The following is a 23,026-nucleotide window of genomic DNA, read 5'->3' as shown; positions in this document are numbered from 1 at the left end:
CAAGAGAATATTATCTAGATATATACTTTATGCATACATATTATACTAAATGCTCACCAGTCACAAGTATTGGCCAATTCTGAAATTTTGGGATGAGGAAAAAAAAAAAAAAAAACCTCTAGAGTCGCACCGAGTTCAAAGTACTGCCATACAAAGTAGATGACGTCACGCGAGACCTCATCCAAATTCTCATTCTCAATTGAGTCGCGACTAACTGGAGTCCATCCCAGCTGACTTTTTTCCGAGAGAAGCGTGATACAACCTGGACTGGTCACCATAGTACAAGTATGTACAGTAGAGTGTTCACTCACCCGAACATGCATGTTTTTGGAATGTAGGAGCAAACCGGAGTACCCGGAGAAAACCCACACAAGCACGGGGAGAACAGGCCACCTCAAGTTTCACACCCAGAACCTTCAATCGTGAGGCAGGTGTGCTAACCACTAGGTACAGCATTGCCAAAGTATTTCAAAATATCAAGTATAAGGATGGAGGCCACTTTTTCCAAACCTGCTTTTTGGTCACATAGCATCTTTAATACCACCATTATAATAATTAGGATATCAAAAGTATGGAGTATACATTACATCATTTGCATTGCGCCACACAAACCAGAGCTGGTTTATGTTGGTATAATTGTTCCTTTTTCTGTCTTTTCTTCTTCTTCTTCTTCTTCTTGTGGCGTTCTTCACATTGTGCTGATCCGTTGAGCCTTTGTTCGGGAAGAAGAACACTGAATTGGACACGAGGTGATAGAAAAATCTTCCAAATGTTACTTGAATCCTATACTCTACTACTTTCCAATACCGGTAAATCTCCATATAAGTCACCCAAAGGTTTTCTGTTAGTCTTCTCGTATTTCCTTATTATTATTATTTTATGTTTTGCAGTCAAGTTCCTTTTGAAGCTGTGGGAACAGTCTCTAGAAGCCATGCCTGTTTTGTTTTTGTTTGTTTGTAACAGTCCCAGTCGATTTTCAGGAGTCCCAAGGTGTGTGTACTTTATGTGTGAGACACCAGAAGAAAAAATAAAGAAAACCAAAAAGAAAGCGGTCAAAGCACTCCCCTGGCTTACTTGACGAGGCGTCTACACGCTGGTGATGGAGGCCAGGCAGTTGGCGGGCTTCTGGAGTTTGTCAGGCTGTGACGGGGCGGGCGGCTCGGGGATGGCGCGGAAGCTGAAGGGCAGCCCTGCGCCGCCCAGGCCCACGTGGTGCCCGGGGCTCAGAGCCGGGTTCTGCCGTCTATTGCTCTCCACAATGCTGGACGTGTTGGACGCCAGGCTCTCACGCGTCCTGGACGAGGGAGACAAGACGGTTAGTGAACAGAAGGCCCGAATCATCGAACCGCCTTGTGATGACAAGCATACAAATGTTTGCAGTTACTAAGTTGGAACATAGCGTACGAGAACTTGAGTAAAGAGCAACATCCTGCTTCTTCAAGCCTATCAGCTTTTCCCACACTTATACTAAACACTGAGCCACTTTGGGAAGGAAAAAAAAACATACAATTGTATACCTGGAAAGGGTGGCAAATGAAAATAACCTTGAGCGATGAGCCACATGCTGCTTCACCAAGTCTAACGGATGCTATCACACTTAAAGGGTAACGTGGGTCCCCCTTCCCATGGGCTCACCACTTGTGGGAGGGGCCATAGGGGTCGGGTGCAGCGCGAGCTTGGGCGGTGGCCGAAGGCGGGGACCTTGGCGATCCGATCCCCGGCTACAGAAGCTGGTTCTAGGGACGTGAGTAGGATGTATTTTATATCAAATTGTTATGCTTTTGTCATGTCATTAGAACTGCTATATTATTGTGTAAGGGTTGGTACCTTTTTGGAGGTGATGTATTGGAAGATAAAGGTTTAACTATGTTTCTCGGTTTAGTAACAATGGTATTGATCCTCAAATATGCTAAACGTCTCTCTCTCTCTCTCTCTCTCTCTCTCTCTCTCTCTCTCTCTCTCTCTCTCTCTCTCTCTCTTTGTAATACACATAGTTATATTGCGTTTTGTACATTATTTTGCGACGTGATAGTGGTGGTATTGATATGTGAATTTGGACACTTAAGCCCCCACGGAAGGCCCAGGTCCCAAATGCACCACACGCCACTGCATTGGGGAAACCTTAGACCTGATACACATTTTCACGTCCGAATCCAGCCAATTCCCACGTCAACTTCAACCCCTCGTTTCGCAGCGGTACACACAGAACAGCGGCGAACAAGACAGCTTAGATGACCTGTGTGTAAGTGGCTTTAGAAACCAACCATCCAACGGCTACAAAAGAAGTTGGTGCGGCTTTTTTCATGGCTTTTTCTGTAACATCTATACAAAACAGTAACACACGAAAAAGGAGATGCAGCCGACTGGGGAATCTCGCTTCGAAAGGTAGTATCAAACACCTATCAGAGGATTTATGCCGGGTATACTTAAAACTCCCTATGCCGTATCAGTACCTTACATGCTCATGCTCATGACAGTGAAGGAAAAAAAACCTGGATGTTTAAATGGCCAGCCAACTAACCAACCCAACAAATGTGGAAAAAGTAGCCCCTTTTACATGACCTGTCACGTTTTTCGTGAAAAAATGTAGCCCCTCTCACACAGGCAAGCATTTTTCCCTTGTCATATCAAAAAGCGACACAAAAAAAGTTGGATGAAGGCGACCTGGTGATTTCCTGACTTCAAAGGTACAACCCCAATTCCAATGAAGTTGGGACGTTGTGTTAAACATAAATCAAAACAGAATACAATGATTTGCAAATCATGTACAACCTATGTTTAATTGAATACACTACAAAGACAAGATATTTAATGTTCAAACTGATCAACTTGATTGTTTTTAGCAAATAATCATTAACTTGGAATTTTATGGCTGCAACACGTTCCAAAAAAGCTGGGACAGGGTCATGTTTACCACTGTGTTACATCACCTTTTCTTTTAACAACATTCAATAAACATTTGGGAACTGAGGACACTAATTGTTGAAGCTTTGTAGGTGGAATTCTTTCCCATTCTTGCTTGATGTACAGCTTCAGCTGTTCAAGAGTCCGGGGTCTCCGTTGTCTTATTTTACGCTTCATAATGCGCCACACATTTTCAATGGGAGACAGGTCTGGACTGCAGGCAGGCCTGACTAGTACCCGCACTCTTTTACTACGAAGCCACGCTGTTGTAACATGTGCATGTAACATGTGGTTTAGCATTGTCTTGCTGAATTTAGAAGGGGGCATCCACGGAAAAGACGTTGCTTGGATGGCAGCATATGTTTCTCCAAAACCTGTATGTACCTTTCAGCATTAATGGTGCCGTCACAGATGTGTAAGTTACCCATGCCATGGCACTACCACAGCCCCATACCACCACAGATGCTGGCTTTTGAACTTTGTGTCCATAACAGTCCGGATGGTTCTTTTCCTCTTTGGCCCGGAGGACACGACGTCCATAATTTCCAAAAAACAATTTGAAATGTGGACTTGTCGGACCACAGAACACTTTTCCACTTTGCGTCAGTCCATCTTAGATGAGCTCGGGCCCAGAGAAGCCGGCGGCGTTTCTGGGTGTTGTTGATAAATGGCTTTTGCTTTGCATAGTAGAGTTTCAAGTTGCACTTACGGATGTAGCGCCAAACTGTATTTACTGAGATTGGTTTTCTGAAGTGTTCCTGAGCCCATGTGGTGATATCCTTTTACCCATTGATGTCAGTTTTTGATGCAGTGCCGCCCGAGAGAAAGAAGGTCACAGGCATTCAATGTTGGTTTTCGGCCTTGCTGCTTACACGCAGTGATTTCTCCAGATTCTCTGAACCTTTTGATGATATTATGGACTGTAGATGATGAAATCCCTAAATTCCTTGCAATTGTACGTTGAGAGAACATCGTCCTTAAAGTGTTTGACTGTTTTCTCACGCACTTGTTCACAAAGAGGTGAACCTCGCCCCATCTTTGCTTGTGAATGACTGAGCAATTCAGGGAAGCTCCTTTTATACCCAATCATGGCACCCATCTGCTCCCAATTAGCCTGTTCACGAGCATTCCTCAACTTTCTCAGTCTTTTTTGCCACCTGTCCCAGCTTTTTTGGAACGTGTTGCAGCCATAAAATTCCAAGTTAATGATTATTTGTTAAAAACAATCAAGTTTATCAGTTTGAACATGAAATATCTTGTCTTTGTAATGCATTCAATTAAATATAGGTTGAACATGATTTGCAAATCATTGTATTCTGTTTTTATTTATGTTTAACACAACCTCCCAACTTCATTGGAATTGGGGTTCTAGTATCAACGCTGTAGCAGTGGCAGAAACCAGGAACGGGGGTGTTCAATTTTATACCTGATACACGTTTTTACATCAGAATCAGGCCCATTCCCAGGTTGACTTCAATCCCCCCCATCCCACCTTACACAAGAGAGAAAAACAAAACAGCGACAAAAAGACAGCTTAGATGGTCAGTGTGTAAGGGGCTTTATAAACCAACCAACCAACCAACTAACTAAACAAACACTACGGAAAGAGAACCCCCTTTCCCACTGCCTGTCAAATTCAGGGATATTGGGACGTACCTGGGTGAATTGAATCCGCTGTCCACCGTGACGCTGCTACTGTCCATGCTGTCCAAACGTGCCGAGTGGGCCGACTTCTGACTGCTGCTGTTCTCCGTCTCCTTGGGGCTAAGTAGGGTTAGATTGGTCTCCAGTTTGCGCTGCAGATGATGCTCCTTCTCCCGCTCCAGTAGCCACTTTATGGTTCCCTCCTCGCCGCCACCACCCACAATGCCGCCTCCACCGGTGCCACTACCCCCGCCGTTACTACCTGCTTCTCGGTGGTCCTTGCCATCCTCTGCCTTGGCCAACTCTTTGTGCGAGTCCTCCTCCGCCTCCTCGTCATCCTCGTCGTCCGAGACGTTGTAGTAGTCAAAGGAGGCGGATGGGACAGTTGGCTCTAAGCTGCCCTGTAACAGCACGGGTGAAGCCGAAGAAGCGGCTGAATTGGAAGGCTGCTGGGGCTCGGGATTGTCGAGGGCCTCTGTTGATTTGGCGTGCGAGGCTTTCCGCAATGTGCCAGACTTGGTGTAGCTGCTGTCCGCATAGCCCGCGGACAAGGCATTGTGTGGGGGTTTGAACAAGGTGTCCTTGCTGAAGATCTCCTTTCTTTTGATTGACATGCTTCCGCCGCCGCCCCCTCCGGGGTCCACGTTGTGTTGGTGTGGTGTCAGGCGGGCACTCTGCACCGGCTCAGGCGTCTGGCTCGGCGTCAATCGGACAGAGCCCCCGCCGCCGCTCTGTCCCTTTGCCGCCGACAAGTCCTCCTTGTACTCCATCTTGTGCGGAGAGGTAAGGTGAGGCGTTTGGCGGTCTGCCGGAGAGCCCTTTCGGCGTCCTCCTGATGAGGTTAATGTGTCATATTCTGATTTTGCCTGAGGCGAGGGGGCAGTTAGGATTGTTTCATTTGACGTATTGCACTGGAAGTACTCATCCGCTGAGGGCTTTGGAGAAAGTCCCATGAGCTCATTGTACGTCGGCAGGCTGTCTTTGCTCTTGTTCCTCTCCATCGTACTGCGGACCCGTAACTCGTCCACGCTCCCTTTCCCTAAATCAGGCACATTGAAATCAGAGTGGAACTTAGCAGCAGAGAACATGATCCTTGAGTAGTGGCCCGACTTCTGCGTAGCGCGCAATGTGCCGTCGTCCGTGTAGTAGTGGCCACGCTTGTCCGGTCCGTCCTCAAAGTCTTCCAGTGGTCCAAGTGATGGCCCTTTAAGGGAGTTGTCCATGGAACGAGACCGCTCCTTCGCTTGGTCTGACCGGTCGTGACGTGACTTACGGTCCTGATTGTGACTGTGACTCCTCTGAACCCTAGACTGACACGTGCCACGAGAGGGCTCGGGAAAGGGCATCTCTGTCCTCCTCTTGGCGAGCTCCCCGGACACGTCCCACTCGGGCGTGACCGGGCAGTATGACTCTGTAATGTTAGGGTTGCTGTGGACGAGGTACGTGGCAACGCCGCTCCGCCGTCGCTCCAGGGTGTACATGGCCTCCCGAGGGGAGCGGACCAACGAGTGACTGAAGAAACGGTAATCCCTTTCCATGAAAAGAAGATCCCAATTCGAGCCCTCCGAAGGCTCCCCCCGGCAGGTCCGTGGCTTGCTGTGTGAGCGAGACTTACCGTGCGGGGCCCGCCGGTGGCCACGACCGCGTCGGCTGCGAGCACTGTGCTGCGCCGACGACCCCGCCTTGTGTTTCTGCGTGCGCTCTTCCTCCAACCGCTTCATCACGGCCGTGTGCCGGGCCACATTTTCCACCGTCAGGTCCGGGTTGATACGCCGGATGATCTCCATCTCTATTTCACGTGGGATGGGCGCGGCAGGCACGTCCTCGTCGCGCAGTGGCCACTCCTCCGGTGGAAACTGTGCCGAGAAAGTAGCGAGCTGTCTCATCTTGTCCTTCTTGAAGCTCAGGCGGAAGAGCCGGAGCCCGAAACGCTTGGATAGTTTCTCGCTGCTTCCGCTCCCCTCTTTCTTTTTGGTCAGGGTGTCTGTTTTGTAAGGGAATGATGTGACGCTTTTACTCTTTTCCGCCAGATCTTGTGGCGGTTGCTGGACAGGGGGGGACGTGAGAGGAGGTGGGTAGGGGTAGGACGGCGGTTCTCCGCGGTGCTCCTTTCTCGCTGGAGGTTCGCTGCCTCCGTGGTCCTTAGGGGTCTTACTCGGTTGGGGGTCGGCCTTCGGGTGCTCCTTTGGTGTCTTACTCTGAAGCCTGGGCAGCTCATCTCGTCGGGAATTGTATGAGTCATTGTGATTCTTGCGTGAGGGCCTCTCCGACAGGCAACCGGGCGTGGACGGTGTGACGTTACCCGACTTGGGTGAAGTACACTGCTGAGATTGAAGTTGGGGGTGCGCTTGTCGCTCCTGCAGCCGGTCATCCAGGTGGTACCACTTGTTGTTGCTTCTGATGAGGGATGGCGTGATGAAGTAGGTCTGGGGTGTGACGATGAAGTAGCCCTCTGGAGTCGGATAGATCTTCCTTTCTCGCACCAGCATGTTCAGGGTGTGTCGCAGAACCTCCAAGCTGGGTGTTGGCACGCCTTCAATGAAAACGCACAATGAAAACTCCAATATTAAAACACATACAATACTAAAATATTTTTTTTCAAAAGTAGTTCTAAAAGCATTCTTTACTACATGCTCATCCATTCTATTCTACACATCTTTTCCTGATTAGGCTCGTGGGTGGGCTGGAGCCTGTCCCAGCTGACTTTTGGCAAGAAAAGTGGGGTAAACCATGAACTGGCCTGGCCGCCAGTCCATCGCATATAAAGCTCACCAATACGATACCATCTATCCATTAATTTTCTATAGCATTTGTCCTCATTTGCGTCTAGGATGAGTTGAAGCCTACCCTAGCTGATTTTTGAGGAGTGAAGCAGGGTACACCCTGGACTGGTCACTAGCCAACAGCGCATAAAGCTCCTCCGAAGCGATACCATCCATTTTGTGTCACACTTGTCCTCAGTTGGGTCGCGGGTGAACTGGAAACTATCCTAACTGACTTTGTCGTGACAAACAGGGTACACACTGGACTGGTCGCCAGTTAATCACAAAGAAAGCACTCCATAGTGATATGGTACCATCCAATCCATCCATTTTTTACAGCCCTTGTCCTCATTACACTTGCGGGTGAGCTGAAGTCTATCCCAGCTGATGTTTGGCGTTACATGGGGTACACTATGGACTCGTCGCCAGACAATTGCAGGGCACATAAAGACGACGAATTCACTCTCACATTCATAACTTACAATTTAGAGTTTCATGAACCTAACCTGCATGTTCTCAGAACGTGGGAAAAACCACGCAAGCACAGGGTGAACATTAAAATATTTGAAACCAGATCTCCTGACTGTTAGTTATATGTGCTAATCATTAATGTACCAGGAGATTTTGTTGACAAGATAAATATTTTCAGAGTCATACTGGTATCATGCATTTGAGTTCGTCTGTATGTGTTGCTTGACAAAAAGGAGCGGAGAATGGTGAAATAGTTGACCAGGACAGCTTCTGGCCCTTCTCGCACTCATTACAAGCAAAAAAGACTGCAACTCTTTTATTTAGGTAACTTCTACTATCTGTTTTGTGCCCTTTCCCAGTGACCTGATGGGACTTACCCCTGGAGTCGTTAATGATCATTTTTTTCAATACTTTTGGTGAAAAGGGAAGTCCGTCTGTCCGCACGGGAGCACTGAGTAGAGATGTGGTCCGCAACGTTAGCTTCTCGTCCAGGTGTTTCATGTGTGTGGTATGTTTTAACGTTTTCCAGTATATAAGCGGTACAGAAAATGGATTGATGTAGAGGATGGTATCTCATTCCATCAGTGCTTCAGAGTTGCTTTAAATGTGATTAACTGTCGACCAGTCCATGGTGTAACTGGCAACCAGTCCAGCATTTATCCTACTGCGTGAGAAGGCCAGGTAGGATAGTCTCCAGCCCACCCACAGCCCCAATAGAAACAAACAATAGAGAAAATGGAAGGATGGTATCAGATTGCATCGAGGGAGCTTCATACACGTTTGACTGGTAACCAGTCGCAACTGGACTGTTCTGCCGTCCTTTCGTCCATTCCAGAGAAACTCAATAATTCTGCATCCAACAAACACAGGTAGATCCACCACCACTTTACAACTGTGAGGTAGATCCACCACCACTTTACAACTGAATGGAATATTAATGTTGTTCACGAACAGTAGTGGCCTCTCTGCCACATCCATCCTAGCGACTGTCCTTTTTTGCATTCTCCAAAGAATTATACCGTATGTGGTTTGGGACATGCCTCAAACTTGGAGCATAAATAGTTCAGTTTTTCCACACCAATTCAGGCTAGTCTGTCATAACTAAGCCTTGTTGCATGAACTGATGGAGCCTGCTCCGACGAGAGGCAAAACATCTTCTAATACAATCGATTCTATGCGCTGAGAATGAAATGACCTGGATGAATGAGAACATTCACACGTTTGGAGCTGATTCATGATTTCTTGGTCAGAACATTTGATTCTAAACTCGAACGAATCGACAATTGAACAACGGGTTGTGTACGACTGGTGAGGGTCCGTTTTACCCCCTTACCTGGGAAGCTGGCAGTAAGGTGCTCCACCAGAGCCTCCTGGCTGACGGGCTTGTGCGCAGCGTTCATAGCCGAGACCGCCAGACACAGGATCTCACCCAGAGGGATGAACTGCGACTGGCTGATGGGTGACATGCTGATGGGCGACACATCACCTGTGAGAGAGAGAGAGCGAGAGATCAAGAGAGAGAGAGAGAGAGAGAGAGAGATCAAGAGAGCGAGAGAGAGAAGAAAAGCATGGCTCGGTGAGTGAGAAAAGCTATGACGTAATGGTCAAACGGCTCTAGCTCCACCTCATCCTCTCTGTCTCTCTCTCGCTCTCTTTCTCTCGCTCTCTCGTCTTCCTGTTTGTGTGCTAGCTACTGCGGCAACCTTCGACAATGAGAACATCGCACACACGCGCCACGTGTTGTCGCCTTTGTCGAATTGAGCAGGCTTTGCTGTGACATCGCTAGTAGTGAGATCATCCTCCACGCCGTACCGTAAACTCCCCACCCCAACCCCCACTACACCGCCTCGCCTCCCATGACACCGGGCTGGACGGTCAGTGGAGCAACCCCATGACGTAATCCCCTCATCTCACCCAACATAGCTCACGTGCACACTTTGGAGTAAACACCGCATTTTTTGTGTGTGTTTTGTTAGGCTCTTTGTTTAGTAGTGTACATTGTAGAAATCTGACCAAGATTAAATAGCTCAACTCAGGGCAAAATGTGCTTGATTTTTGCCTGCCAAGACATTTCTTCTTACCAGGGAGTTGTTGTGCAAGAGTGTTTCACTTACTTCAAGGATTTTTTTCCCCCCTTAAAAATATTAGTAATAGCAAATACAAATACATAGTGAAAAAAAGGTATACAGTTTTATATGGTTGCACAGTTCCACAATACTTTACATTACATCATAGCACCTGGTGAATAAAAGGTTCACGAGCTTACAAACAGGTGCAGTGATCATGTACGGTACACTATCCCTCACTAACTTTTTCAGCAATGATAATGGTATGAATGACATAAATATTATCGTTTGTTGAAGAGTGTTCTAGTCATTTGGGGCAGAAAATTGAAAAGAAGATTGACCAAAAGCAGTGCAGACTTTGGGAACGAAGAGGTTAATAAAACTGCTGGAATGCAGGTGGTGGTATGCATGGTGAGCAGAATGAGCTCCGTAAGATTATTTCTGGCTCAAGGGATAACAAATACAGAAGCATGATTCCTTAGTTGTAGGCAGCATAAACACACTTGTCTGGTTGGGGTTTTTGAGGCTAGCTATGGTTGCCAAGCCCAAATTTCCTGTTCTAATGGCAGATAATGTGCGTGTTAAGTAATATAGCTCTCATTTCATGACTTTTTAATTATTGTTTTTAAAAGCCACGTTTTTGCAGTGTTGATGTTTTTGAGGCTCGCTATGTTTGCCAAATAACGTTTTCCAGTTCTATTGGCAGATATTTCTTTCTTAAATTAAGTGATTTATTCCTCATTTCATTACTTTCCACCCACCTTTGTTTTTTAAGCCCACTCAGTGTACAACAGAGTTAGTGCTACACTAGTTTAAGATATTTCCAAGTCAAAATGTCCTGTTCTTTTAGCAGATAATTTTTCTTCCATAAAGTAATATATTTCTCATTGAATTACGTTTTTCTTGGTTTTGCAGTGCGGTGGATGGAAATTGATGGATCCTTGTCGGGGGGTTTCGAGGTGACGCGGCACTCACCTGACGCCCGAAAATTCGGCGGGGATGGCGAGAAGTGAGGAGGAGGAGGGGGAGGAAGATGCTGCTTCTGCACACGGATGTCTTTCTCCGAGCCGGCCCAGGCCCGCCGCACGTTGCGGTTCTTCTTCATCGTGACCTCCTTGTTTTTTGGGGAGGGGGGAGTGTGTAGAACGGGGCAGGGGGGAGGTGGACCAACCTCAGGAGCTCAGGGCCTCCCCCGCATGGGGTACCGAGCGTCCCGCTAGAGTGATGGCACACTGGACATGGCAGGAAGAAGCGGCGTGCGTCTCATTGACGAACGGCGGTGCGGTGGGGGCAGCGGAGGCGGCGGCTCGTGGCCGGCTCCCTCCCGGGAGGCATCACCCGGCGACCATTTGCATGCGTAGGGAAGCACATTACGCTCCGATGCGGGGAGGAGGATGCTGACGGAAGGTGTGGGGTGCAATGGGGTAAATATAAAAAGAAGGGGTCGGGGGGGGGGGGGGGGGGGGTTGTCTTTTTCAGGATTGTTTCTTTTCCATCGAGGCCCGACAATAGTTCAACGTTGTCCGGAAAACAAGAAAAAAACATGCATCCGTATCAAAGCTCCTGCATTCAACCCAGCGGTAGTACACCGAGCGGCGGGGACGCCACTTTCACCTCCATCTTTATCCCCGTCGAGCGCCACCACACACACACACAGACACCCCCGTCGTCCTTCTTTTTTTTCCCTCTCCACCCCTGACAAACACGAGTAAAGGGCGGGGGGTGGGGGCTATAAAAAAAACAACAACAACAAAAATGGTGAGCGCATAGGAAGAATAAGGAAATAAAGTCAAAAATAGACATCCAGCCTTGATGGTGGCGGCGATCCGTTAGCTGTAGCATCCATTCATTAACACAGGGGTTGGGGGGGGGGGGGTGAGTTGTGTGTGAGAGAGGTCGGGGGGCGGGGTGGGCAAACTCCAGTCAACGGCTCCTCTTCCCGCCGCTAATGCTGCAGCTGCTCCCAGCACCTCCAGGAAGGGTGTGTGTGTGTGTGTGTGTGTGTGTGTCTGGTGCAAGGGGAGGTGTGGGGGGGGGGGGGTCCACATAAAGAAAGAAAAGAATAAAATCACCTCTCAGGTGAAGTCTGCTGACTACATCCTCACCTTGGTGACTTTTTTTTTTTTTTTTTAAAGGGGCGCACACAAAATGGCACGTGTGTAGTAGGAGTGCGAGGGGGGGGCAATGGGGGTGCGGGGGGCTTCTTGTGGTGTCACAACCAATCTGCTCCAGTTCAGTGATACTAAAGAAGAGAAAGACGAGGAGGAAAAGGAAAGAGGGGGAAGAAGGGAAGGGGGTGGACTAGCACACCAGACATTTTATTCCTCAGTAGTGCTGCAACAGCCTTTGTTGCCATGACGACGCAAGCCGATGAGCTCATAGCTGTTACCTCGCCGAGCACCCACCAAAGCCCCCCCCCCACACACACACACACATACACACCCCGGCCCTCCTTAAAGTGGCAGTTGCTCACAATATAGGAGATGGGGAAGATGTCATACATCATGTGACTGTTTTATAGATTTGGGCTCATTAGTATTCAGTTCATAAGAAAGCATAGGCAGCATGGTGGACAAGTTGTTGGCAGTGTTCTGTGTGGTTGAGTAGCAAACACCACTGACAAAAAGTTTTTGGAGTTGTTTACAAAAAAGCATGTAGTTTCGTTGAAGTCACAATTGTATTTAATGTTAACGCTTGGTTCTCTACTCTCAAGTGTCTTTGAGGTTTCTGTGATAATACATACATTAGCTTGATGTTTACAAAAAGCATGTAGGTTAGGTTCGTTTGAAGTCAAAAACTCCAAATTGTCTTTAATGTTTATGAAAACAAGACTTTACACCGATTTTTATCGGCTGATCAGCTTTAGTCTCATAATTTGCCGATCCGATCAATGTTCCGCAAAAGACATTAACTCCGCGTCGCCGCGTGCACAGCACATTTGTATCCAAAGGCTAGTTTATTTTTAGCCTTGTCGCGTGTCTTTTGACGTAGTACTGTAAATAGCTGACGGCCAATAAAGTTATTTTTTAAAAAAAAACTTTTCGGCGGTGTGGAAGAGACAACACGTCTGAGACAGACACCACAAGACAAATTTGCTCTTTCACGCTTGCACTTTGTCAGACAACTGCAATAAAATCTTGTATTCCGATACCACCGCATCCCGTGTTTTACGATCATTGGGCTTTATCTTGTCAACTCAAATGCGACCGGATACACTCGTTACCGTGCCGACTTTGTATTATAAGGACAAAATGAGGGAAAACGTGTGGTGGTTGTCACAGGTGTTCAGGACAGGACAGGACAGGAGAGGACGTTCGTTTAAGGCTTGCTTGAGGTATGTTCATGTACTTTTAATACGATACAGCTCGCAAGCAGGCAATAAAATGTTACGTAGTCCTAGCAAGCTAGCGGTACCACGAACGGTTGGACGTAAACATGCCGCCGTTCTGTCGAATCATGCTCTAAAGTTTCGGTGTGGGTAAAGTCATTTAATTAAAAATAAAGTAATTTAATTACAGTACGTTATCACCCATTATTTCTGTCACGTTGTAATTTTGGATTGACCTGACTGATTAGAATACAGGATCTGACGAGAGCAGTGATTTCCAACATTTATGTAGGCAAGGAACATATTTTACAATTGAAAAATCTCACGGCACACCAACGAACAAAAAAGTCACAAAAAGTGGATACATTAATTACTGTACTTACTTCCTGCCATCTCATAGAAGACCATTCATTTGTTGTCTGCCACAATGCCTCACTGGCATAAATAGACGAACAAAGATACATTATTGATTTTAAATATAGTTTTTTGAGCAATTAAGGTCACAAGTATATACAGTAAATGAACAGGTCATTTAAATAGACATTCTTCCATCTTGTGATCGGTTATCGTTTTTTTAAAACTCACTGATCGTGTAAAGCCTAATGAAAACGTATGTTCGCTTCATTGAAGACTTTAAATTGTCTTTGATACGTGTTGGGTTCATTGAAGACTAAATTGTCTTGGGTTTATTTAACCTAACTTGGCTTCAGTGTTTAAGCAACATGTACATGTATACGTTAAATAGTGAGTGTCAAGAGGAGCCGCCTAAAACATTGTGGCAATATTTTTTTTTTTAATAAAACTTGTAAATACATCCCAGCATCCTCTTGTAATTGTAACTTTATAATAAAGATGCACACATGACCAATGTATTTATTTTATTTATGAAACAAGCTTTTTTTATTGCAACTTCATCTTTTTAAATTAACACAGTCTTATTTCTGTAAATAATACATCGATCGGTATCATATTTATTTTTACTTTTACTGCTGAAAGATAACTGATTGAGTCACTGCCAGTGTTTCACTCCTTTTAGTGACATACTGTAGGTTGTTTTGACTTTACTCTTCCACCAGATGTCCCTAATGTGGCTTTCACTGAAGCACCAACGCTCCGAATCTATTCCGGCACAATTTGAAGGAAAGCCTCAAAGCTTTGTGAGGCTAATGACCCGCATGTCTCTAGTACACTTCTCACATTAACTTCAGTTCCAAGCATGCATTGTTTCTAAAGTCTTTCTAAATTCTAAAGTCTCTACAGTGGCTCCCAGTCAGCTTTAGAATAGATTTTAAAGTTCTGCTACTGGTCTATAAATCACTAAATGGTTTAGGTCCTGGCGGCATGGTGGACGACTGGTTAGAGCGTCAGCCTCAAAGTTCTGAGGACCCGGGTTCAATCCCCGGCCCCGCCTGTGTGGAGTTTGCATGTTCTCCCCGTGCCTGCGTGGGTTTTCTCCGGGCACTCCGGTTTCCTCCCACATCCCAAAAACATGCATTAATTGGAGACTCTAAATTGACCGTAGGTGTGAATGTGAGTGCGGATGGTTGTTTGTTTGTACGTGCCCTGCGATTGGCTGGCAACCAGTTCAGGGTGTACCCCGCCTCCTGCCCGATGACAGCTGGGATAGGCTCCAGCACGCCCGCGACCCAAGTGAGGAGAAGCGGCTCAGAAAATGGATGGGTGGATGGGTTTAGGTCCTGAATACAAAAGAAATGGTAATGGAATATAAACCCAGTAGGGGTCTGAGATCTACAGACTCAGGTCAAATAGTGGTGCACAGAGTCCATAAGTTGCCAACAGAAGTGAGGTCAGCCCCGAAATGTGAATGTTTTTAAGTCCAGGTTAAAAACTGTTCTTTTTTTCCTCATGTTTTTTAGAGCATTTCTACTTATAAATGATATTTATTGCACTGTATGCTGTTTTAATTGTACTTTTATTTTTCTCTTTGTTTGAAATGTTTATAAGCTGTTTTTTTCTTTGTTTTTAGATGCTTTTAATCATGTAAAGCACATTGAGTTACCTTGTGTATGAAATGCACTATATAAATACATTTGCTTTGCTTTCATTAACTGTTGGCTTACATTCATGTTGCACTCTGTTTGCATAAAACCTGTGAGCTCTGTGCGATATAGTAACCTTCCAGTCAGTTCCGTTGTGTGCGAAAATAAGCTGATCTAAACGTTACCTTGTGTCTTACCAAATAAATAAGATGCTCGTATGATCTTGCTAGTAATCACGCAACAAAGCCTCCTTCCCTGTGGTAAGAGAGACTCAGTTTGTCTTGTATGATTCATCAACGCCACAAAACAATCATGGCTGACAATATCTCTCAGAAAACTAGGTTCATAAGCTTAGCTTGAAATTTGTTGAACATATAAACTGCTTCCTATTGTTGATGATATTCCTGATGGGGAAGACCCAATGGAAGTGCTACTAAGCAATGTCTGCTTGTGTCTAGTGGTAATTGAAGGGTGCTATTATAATTTAAAACTGATCAGGTGTAGGAGAGGAAACATGTTTGGAATTTTTCAACAACGGCAAAAAAAGATTTGTAATTATTTATTTATTCAATTTTTTGAAGAGAAAATTAATCAAGGGGTCACTCGGAGTCCCACTAGTTGCCCATCCCTGGTTTAGGCAGTTGTTTAGCTGTTATAAATAAACGACTGTAATTGTCTTTTTTATAATGGGTAGTTTAACTGTGGGCGGCACGGTGGACGACTGGGTAGCACATCTGCCTCACAGTTCTGAGGACAGGTTTTCAAATCCGGCCTCGCTTGTGTGGATTTTGCATGTTCTCCCCGTGCCTGTGTCGGTTTTCTCCAGGTACTCCAGTTCCCTCCCTCATCCCAAAAACGTGCATGGTAGGTTAATTGAAGACTCTAAATTGCCCGCAGGTGTGAATGTGAGTGCGAATGGTTCTTTGCCTATATGTGCCATGAAAATGGCTGGTGACCAGTTCAGGGTGTACACCGCCCCTCGCCCGAAGATAGCTGGCATAGGCTCCAGCACGCCCGTGACCCTAGTGAGTTTAAGCGGTACGGAAAATGGATGGATGGATAGTTTGACGGTAAACTTCATCTGGGAGTGGCATTAAACAGCTCGAAGCCTCTTTTTTGATGAACTGTTCACTATTTGCTAATCTGCTGCTTATTGTGAGGTGTGTTTAGTTGAATTCCCTGCCACAATACAGCGCTCCTATCTCAATTTTAGCAAGTCAAAGCAAAAAATCTGTCGCACGGCAGCTCATGTCCCGAAAACTCCAGTCGGGTCACTCGATCCTCAAGGCACCACGGTACATTTACAACTTCCTGACTAGCTTGAGCCTTTCTGCCCTCTAGTGGAACCTTTACAACACCACATGTAAACTTCAACTGTGGAAAACCACTCAGGAACAACTTCCGGACCTGACGACGACAAACGTTTCCCGTCATTCTGTGCCGGGACACTCCCTTTCCTTCCAGCCGGCTAACGCTGGCAATTCACCGCTGCTTTTCATGAACAAAAAGACCCCCTGCTTTTCCTTCCTGCCGCCCCAATTGTGTATCCAAGAGCCCCAGGTAATGGGATTTAATAGTAACTCTTAAAAAGAATTTGGCAGAAAACACACAACTTTTATCCACTGGTATATGAAGGGGTGAGAATCATAGAGTGACTTCAAATCGTATCACTATGCTAGTGAAACCGAAGTGACACTTTTGTATGAATCCTCGATGTAAGAAATTATACTTTTGTATGAATCCAGCTAGCTAAACCTAAATCATCGAGGGTAAACGCATTTTCACACTGCACTTAACAGGTACATAGTGATTGTGAGATAATCAACTCATAGAGAACCAACAAAAATCCCAGCTAGCTTTTTAAGCAGAATTCATCATGAGTAATGTGGAAAAAACGATAAACTTCTTCTGAGATAATCGATACATAGAGAAGCAACTATGGTAAATGCTGATATTAACTTCCAAGATTGTTTAAATACTGTTTTACAACTGATAACGATGCCAAATTTGGGCGCATCGATATTTCCGTACAAATCCAGCTACAAAAAAAAAAAAAAAAAAAAAAGCTACAAAATTTACGAAAGGTAACACACAGAAAAGGATAGTTATTGAGAGGTAATCGATACATAGAAAATCAACTACGATACTGTGTAGTGGGATTGATTTTAGCCCTTGCATATTTAACCAAAGATATAAACATACCAACTAAAGTGTACCAATAATGTATCACAATTCATAATGATTCCATGCCTCAGTGTGTCAAATTTTTCTCCAACTCCAACTGTTAATAAAATAAAATATTTTAAGTACCCTTATTTTTATGCAAAAATATTGAAATGTAATTTTGGTGTATCGATAACGTATCAGAACAGGTAATGATACCAATCGTATTGTATGGATTTGTGTTTAAATCCAGCTACCTTACAAACATTTCAAACATAACATTTGTATCACAACTGATAATGACAGTATGACACCATACTTCGCTTTATCGATATTTTCGTAGAAATTCAGCTAATTTAAGAATGACAAATAGGCGATGAAATTACATTCAAGACTCTTTGTATTTAATTTAAAAAACATCAACATTTCTTGTACTGTATTGATAATATACCACAACTGATACCATACTCTGTTGCTTCGATATTTAGCCCAAACTCCCACTAGCTCTTCAAGTCTCGATCAGTCATTTATGTGATTTAACTTACCCCTTTCACATAAGGTTGTGTACTTTGTGTTTTGTTTTGTTTTTTTAATCACATGGCAGTATGTACACTACAGTTTGTATACTGGCCGTGTAGTCTGTGCGGCTAGTGAGCGATTAGCGATAAGACAAACATTTCTGTGTTTATCAGTGTTTTGCTTCACTGTGCTGTCCTCACACAGACAACTATTCAAGCGCTAACTTCCACCTTTGGACCACACACACTAGGAAGACTACTACTGCTACAACTAAAGTACTACTAGAGTAGTACTGCAGCACACTCAACTGATACAGATAGAGAGCGAGAGACAGACGGACAGACAGATAGATAGATAGATAGATAAAAACTTCATTTATCCACAAGCAAATTTCAAAGAATAAATTACAATTAAAAACATATATAATGTAAAAAAATATATATATATATATATATTATTATTTATATCTGTGTATTTGATTATTTATATTCATACATAGTATAAATATATAAATATGACCATATATATATTTATAATAGAAAATATGGTTATGTCTTTATATGTGTGTGTGTGTGTGTATATATATATATATATATATATATATATATAACAAATAAACAAAAATAACAAAATAATGGAAAAAACTTTTTGTTTTATATATATATATATATATATATATATAAAGTTTTAAACACATAATGAACATTAGTGTGCATCCATGGCAATATAATACTGGATTGATTTTAATTGATGACTGGTGTTAATGTCCATAGAGCAAAAAACATAAAATGGTGGACCCACCAATGGAGGTGATGTGAAAGCCCGGTGGTGCCTTCAGGGTCCTTCTTGTCCATCCGTTCCTGAGCACTTGGAGGTGATCTTCGCGGCCGCTAATGAGCAGCACATGCTCCTGGAGCCAGCCCAGGAAGAATACCTCCACCAGGGCCCGGGTGAGCGCCTGGTTCCAGAAATGTCGCATGTTGGTGGCCTTAAAGTCCGCAAACACCTGGTATCCTGCCGGCACCGGTGGTGGCGGTACCGTTGGTTGTACCGAGTTCTCATCTTCACGGTGACCGCTCACCCTCGATAGCACCACGGCCAGCGAGTGAGGTGCGATTCCGAGCACCTCCTCCATCACCGAAGTTCAGTCACGAACCCGGCTCCGAAAGAGCTTCCATTCTGTCAAAACTTTGCTCCAAGTTTCTTCAAAACAAATTCAACGTGTTTGTGGTGAATATTTCAGTTGAATTTGAAGAAGAAAAAAAAGAGCAACCGAAGACTAGCGAGTGCCGCGAATGTTACGTTGGGAGCCAATTTGTCGTGAGCAAGTGTGGCGATAGAATTTGTGTTGCGTTCATGTACTGCTCGGAAACCTGTCGACTCTTGTCCGGAAAGGCGTTAAAACCAGCGATAACGTTTGAATCTTTTAGGTTTGGACCAACTAAATTCATTGGAAAGTGTTGATTTAACAACGTATTCTTAGAAATTAGTTTGGAAAAACTTTAATGGCCGCCTAACTCAAACGTCTCTTTGGTCAAGTCTCAATCCTAAAATATAAATGCAACGGCAACTCATATGATATTTCTATAATGAAAGTTAAAATAATAAATTTATTTCGAGATGATTACAGAAGAAAAAGGAATCAAACATTTAAAATAAAATAAAATAAAAACATCCAATAAAGCAGAACATTAGCATGAAGTGCACAGTGTCCAGTTAGAGGGAACATCCCAGTTTGAACAGGTGAGTTTTGAGTTTGGATTTGAAGGATGTGATGACGTCTGACTTGTGTGTAGAGGGAGGGATTTCCAGAGTCTGGGTGCTGAGCACTTGAAGACTCGGGCATCCATGGAACTGGAGTGTATTCCCGAAGGAGGTCACAGAAGTAAGTGGGGGCAAGGTTGTGGAGAGCTTTGAAGTTGCATGAGAAGAAGGGCGATGGGGTCAAATGATTTGGTGCGGATGGTGATCTGGGCGGCCAAGTTCTGAATGATTTGCAGTCTGTTGATGAGTTTGTTGGAGTGTATTGCAGTTTTCAATGCAGCATGTAACAAAAGAGTGAAGCAGGATTTCAGTACCGGATTGGGACAGTGATGGGTGCAGAATCTGGAGATGTTGCGGAGGTGGAAGAATTTAGCCCGGGAGATGTTTTGAATATGGGATGCAAATGAGCGGGTACTGTCCAAAATGACCCCGAGCCTCTTGATTTAGGGGGAGAAGGCTACAGGAAATCCGTCGACGACAATGGGTGGGGCTGTGGCGTGTTGTTATTTGGTAAGAGTGGATTTGGAGCTCATGAGCAGGGCATCTGTTTTATTGCCGCTTAGCCTCAGGAAGTTACTGCTCATCCAGCTCCGGATTCTCAAGGCAGATGATGAGGGAGGTGGGAGAGATGGCATCGGTGGGTTTGAAGAAGACATAGGCCTGTATGTCATTGGCGTAGCATGGAAAGTGAACTCCATGGTGATGGAAGAGTGTGGCGAAGGGAAGGAGGTAAATGATGAAGACAAGTGGAGCCAAGACTGACCCCTGGGGGACACCAGGTAAAACACTTGAACGTCCAGACTTGTTGTTCCTTAATTGGACGAATTGTTGTGAACTACGAGAGCGCAGCAACAGTGATCCCAATGCCAGCCAGGCGGTCCAAGAGCAATAGGTGGGAGGTGGATGTGTTTGGACAGAAACCAGTTTGGAAGCGTTTGTTGACGTCGTTTGTATCGAGGTGGGACTGTAGTTCTCCAACAACCACCCTTGGAGAAGAAGGTGAGGTTTTAGATGGATTGAGGCGGCATTCAAGCCACTCAAGCGCACCGTACAAACAGAGTTAAAAGAAATCAAGCAATACAATAAAGATAACAGAACATAAAACATCAATTAAAATGTCAAATGCTATGGGAAATGTCAAAGTTGTGAAATTTGAAAAAGCAAATCATTTCAAGAAAGGAAGTGAAAATGAACAACTTAGATAATGTTCTTTTTACTTCCCGCTTGGAAATATTTACTATTATTAATTGAGTTGTACAGGTTAAGGGTCACCTTAATGCTGGGAAAAGTTTTGACATGGTTTATTTTGGTCTCATTTTTTATATTACAGAAACCTGGCATTTTTCATACAGATAGAGCACAATAATCACTAATCTAAAAGATGACCTAGGCCAGGGGTGTCCAAACCTTTTCTAGCAAAGCCACACACAGAAAAATCAAAGGAGGCGAGGGCCATTTTGACATCTTTTACTTGATTTAACACACTAAAACAATCATGCGTGTCGGTAGCAAAAAAATAAAGAATCTTGTCAAATTATTATTTATTTATGTATTTATTTAAATTTTTTGCTACCAGTACTAAAAAATGATTCTATTCTCCAGTATATGTGTTGGCTTTCTTTTTATTCTGATTCCCTGGCATAGTGGAACAATACATTAAGTTGTGTTGTCACTGTTAACAGGCCTGAGCAAATTAAAAAAAAAATAATGACAATATAATATATGTGAGACCTGCTTGTAATTAGCAAATCCTATACATCTATGGCCAGCTCTTAATTTTTTTTTTCAAGGAAGTATTTTGCAAAATTACTTTTTCATTTATGTAAAGCCCACATAAACATTATTCTGTCCAATAATGATCCTCAGTTTGCTAGCTGGATTGCGTCAAATTGTTATTTAAATGCAAAAGAGAAATTATTAATTACATTAAGATGATTAACTTAACAGGCTAAACTTACGATGATGTGGCAATTCACTGCACCCCAGTCGTCTTCCTAAATGTGAAGCTGGCATTTTATTTTCCTATGTCGTACATTATAGGATGCGAATATAACTGAAATGATGTTGCTCTTTTGAGTCCTTTATTATCTTATGCTGGACACCTTGATATTTTGACATTTTTACATTCTGTTGATGAGACCCATCAGTTTTCTTCCATTCTGTTTTATTAATTGCAATGGATGTTTTCATAAGGTTTATACAATCTGTCTCGTGTGTGAATCTTCAGAGGCCTCGTCCTGTTGTGATGAAACACCTGCATGTTCTGGCTCCAAGGAACCAATCAGGAGTGGGGGCTTTATTGATGCACTATCCCCCAAAGACATTATGCATCATAGGAAACCACGCTGCTGCTGTTAGCCTCCTCGTCATCAGACCCAGTGCCATGCAGACTTGACATTTTTATTAGTACTATCTATTCAGTAACACAATCCACACATTTAAATCTTTATTTGTAAATGGAACATGATATTAAGTCTTTGTGTGTGTGTGTGTGTGTGTGTGTGTGTGTGTGTGTGTGTGTGTGTGTGTGTGTGTGTGTGTGTGTAAAGAATTTGCTCAGACAGGAAAGGAAATGAAATATTTTTTTGTCTATGTTATCATATGGTTACTGCTCCTTTGGCAGACTAGTTAACATTTTATGGAAACTGATTGTTGCCATTTTGTAGTGTTCTATAAAATTAAATAAAGTATTTTAAAAAAATGGATAGGAAAGGAATGTTCCCAAGCAAAAACGGTGAAAGGCAGCCTCATAGGTATGAACATGGGTAGATATGACAAGCCCCTTTTGAGGTGCAAGCCTACGGCGACGCTAAGCTAGTAGAGGCAAAGTCGTCAGTGCATTCTAGGTGGAGCGCAAAACCGAAAGAACAAGGATGGTATTGTTACAAAGAAATCTGAGACCAGAAAAATTGCAACCAGGAGGCTACCAGGGGCCAATGTCGCTGTGTGTCTTTATTAATAAATGACTAAGTGTGAAAATTGAAAAATTGTGTCAGTCAATAAATCACTTATCAATTATTATTCATAAAAATATGTTTGTAGTTGTATATATGTATATTAAAAGACAAAATGTGTGTGTGTGTGTGTTCAAATATGGAGATGGAAAGTTTAAACAGTGATTGCTTGATACCGATACTAGGTATGTTACTAAAATTTGAAAAATACCTTTATATCAAAATGGACGATATCATTGAATAAAGTGTCACATGACTAAAATGAGCCCGAGTTTGTAAGAATCGGAGAAGGATTTAGGATTTTGTGACACTTTTTATGTCAAAAATTTGCCAAGATTTTCTGCCCAGAAATCAATTTCAATCTTTAGGAAACTTGTGACCAAATGCCGGGATGTTTCTTATTAGTTGATACGGAAACGTGATGTTTGAACACGCCATTAATTTTCCATTT

General features: G+C 43.9%; 1 protein-coding gene and 1 long non-coding RNA gene across 4 annotated transcripts; one reads left to right on the top strand and one right to left on the bottom strand.

The window, feature by feature from the left end:
- Positions 1 to 526: 526 nt before the first annotated feature.
- On the bottom strand, positions 527 to 19,172 carry stox2a (storkhead box 2a). 3 transcript variants are annotated; one of them, XM_061679413.1, is made up of 5 exons: positions 18,659 to 19,172; positions 9,115 to 9,267; positions 4,561 to 7,081; positions 1,075 to 1,294; positions 527 to 712 (listed from the first exon to the last, which is right to left on the bottom strand). In XM_061679413.1, exons 1-4 carry the CDS (start codon positions 18,990 to 18,992, stop codon positions 1,087 to 1,089), a joined length of 3,216 nt encoding a protein of 1,071 aa, XP_061535397.1. In that variant the 5' UTR covers positions 18,993 to 19,172; the 3' UTR covers positions 527 to 712; positions 1,075 to 1,086. The 3 variants fall into 3 exon arrangements, with proteins under 3 accessions (XP_061535397.1, XP_061535396.1, XP_061535398.1); XM_061679412.1 differs by having other exon boundaries at positions 527 to 1,294; XM_061679414.1 differs by lacking the exon at positions 18,659 to 19,172 and adding an exon at positions 10,823 to 11,240 and having other exon boundaries at positions 527 to 1,294.
- Positions 16,545 to 22,558, top strand: LOC133404625 (uncharacterized). Its single transcript, XR_009768850.1, has 3 exons — positions 16,545 to 16,735; positions 18,631 to 18,807; positions 21,849 to 22,558. It is a non-coding gene; the product is annotated as an uncharacterized LOC133404625 (long non-coding RNA).
- The last annotated feature ends 468 nt before the right edge of the window (positions 22,559 to 23,026 follow it).

Source organism: Phycodurus eques, chromosome 6, assembly GCF_024500275.1.
Source record: "Phycodurus eques isolate BA_2022a chromosome 6, UOR_Pequ_1.1, whole genome shotgun sequence".
NCBI classification, from domain to species: Eukaryota; Metazoa; Chordata; class Actinopteri; order Syngnathiformes; family Syngnathidae; genus Phycodurus; species Phycodurus eques.
This window is presented reverse-complemented; position numbering and strand designations above follow the sequence as displayed.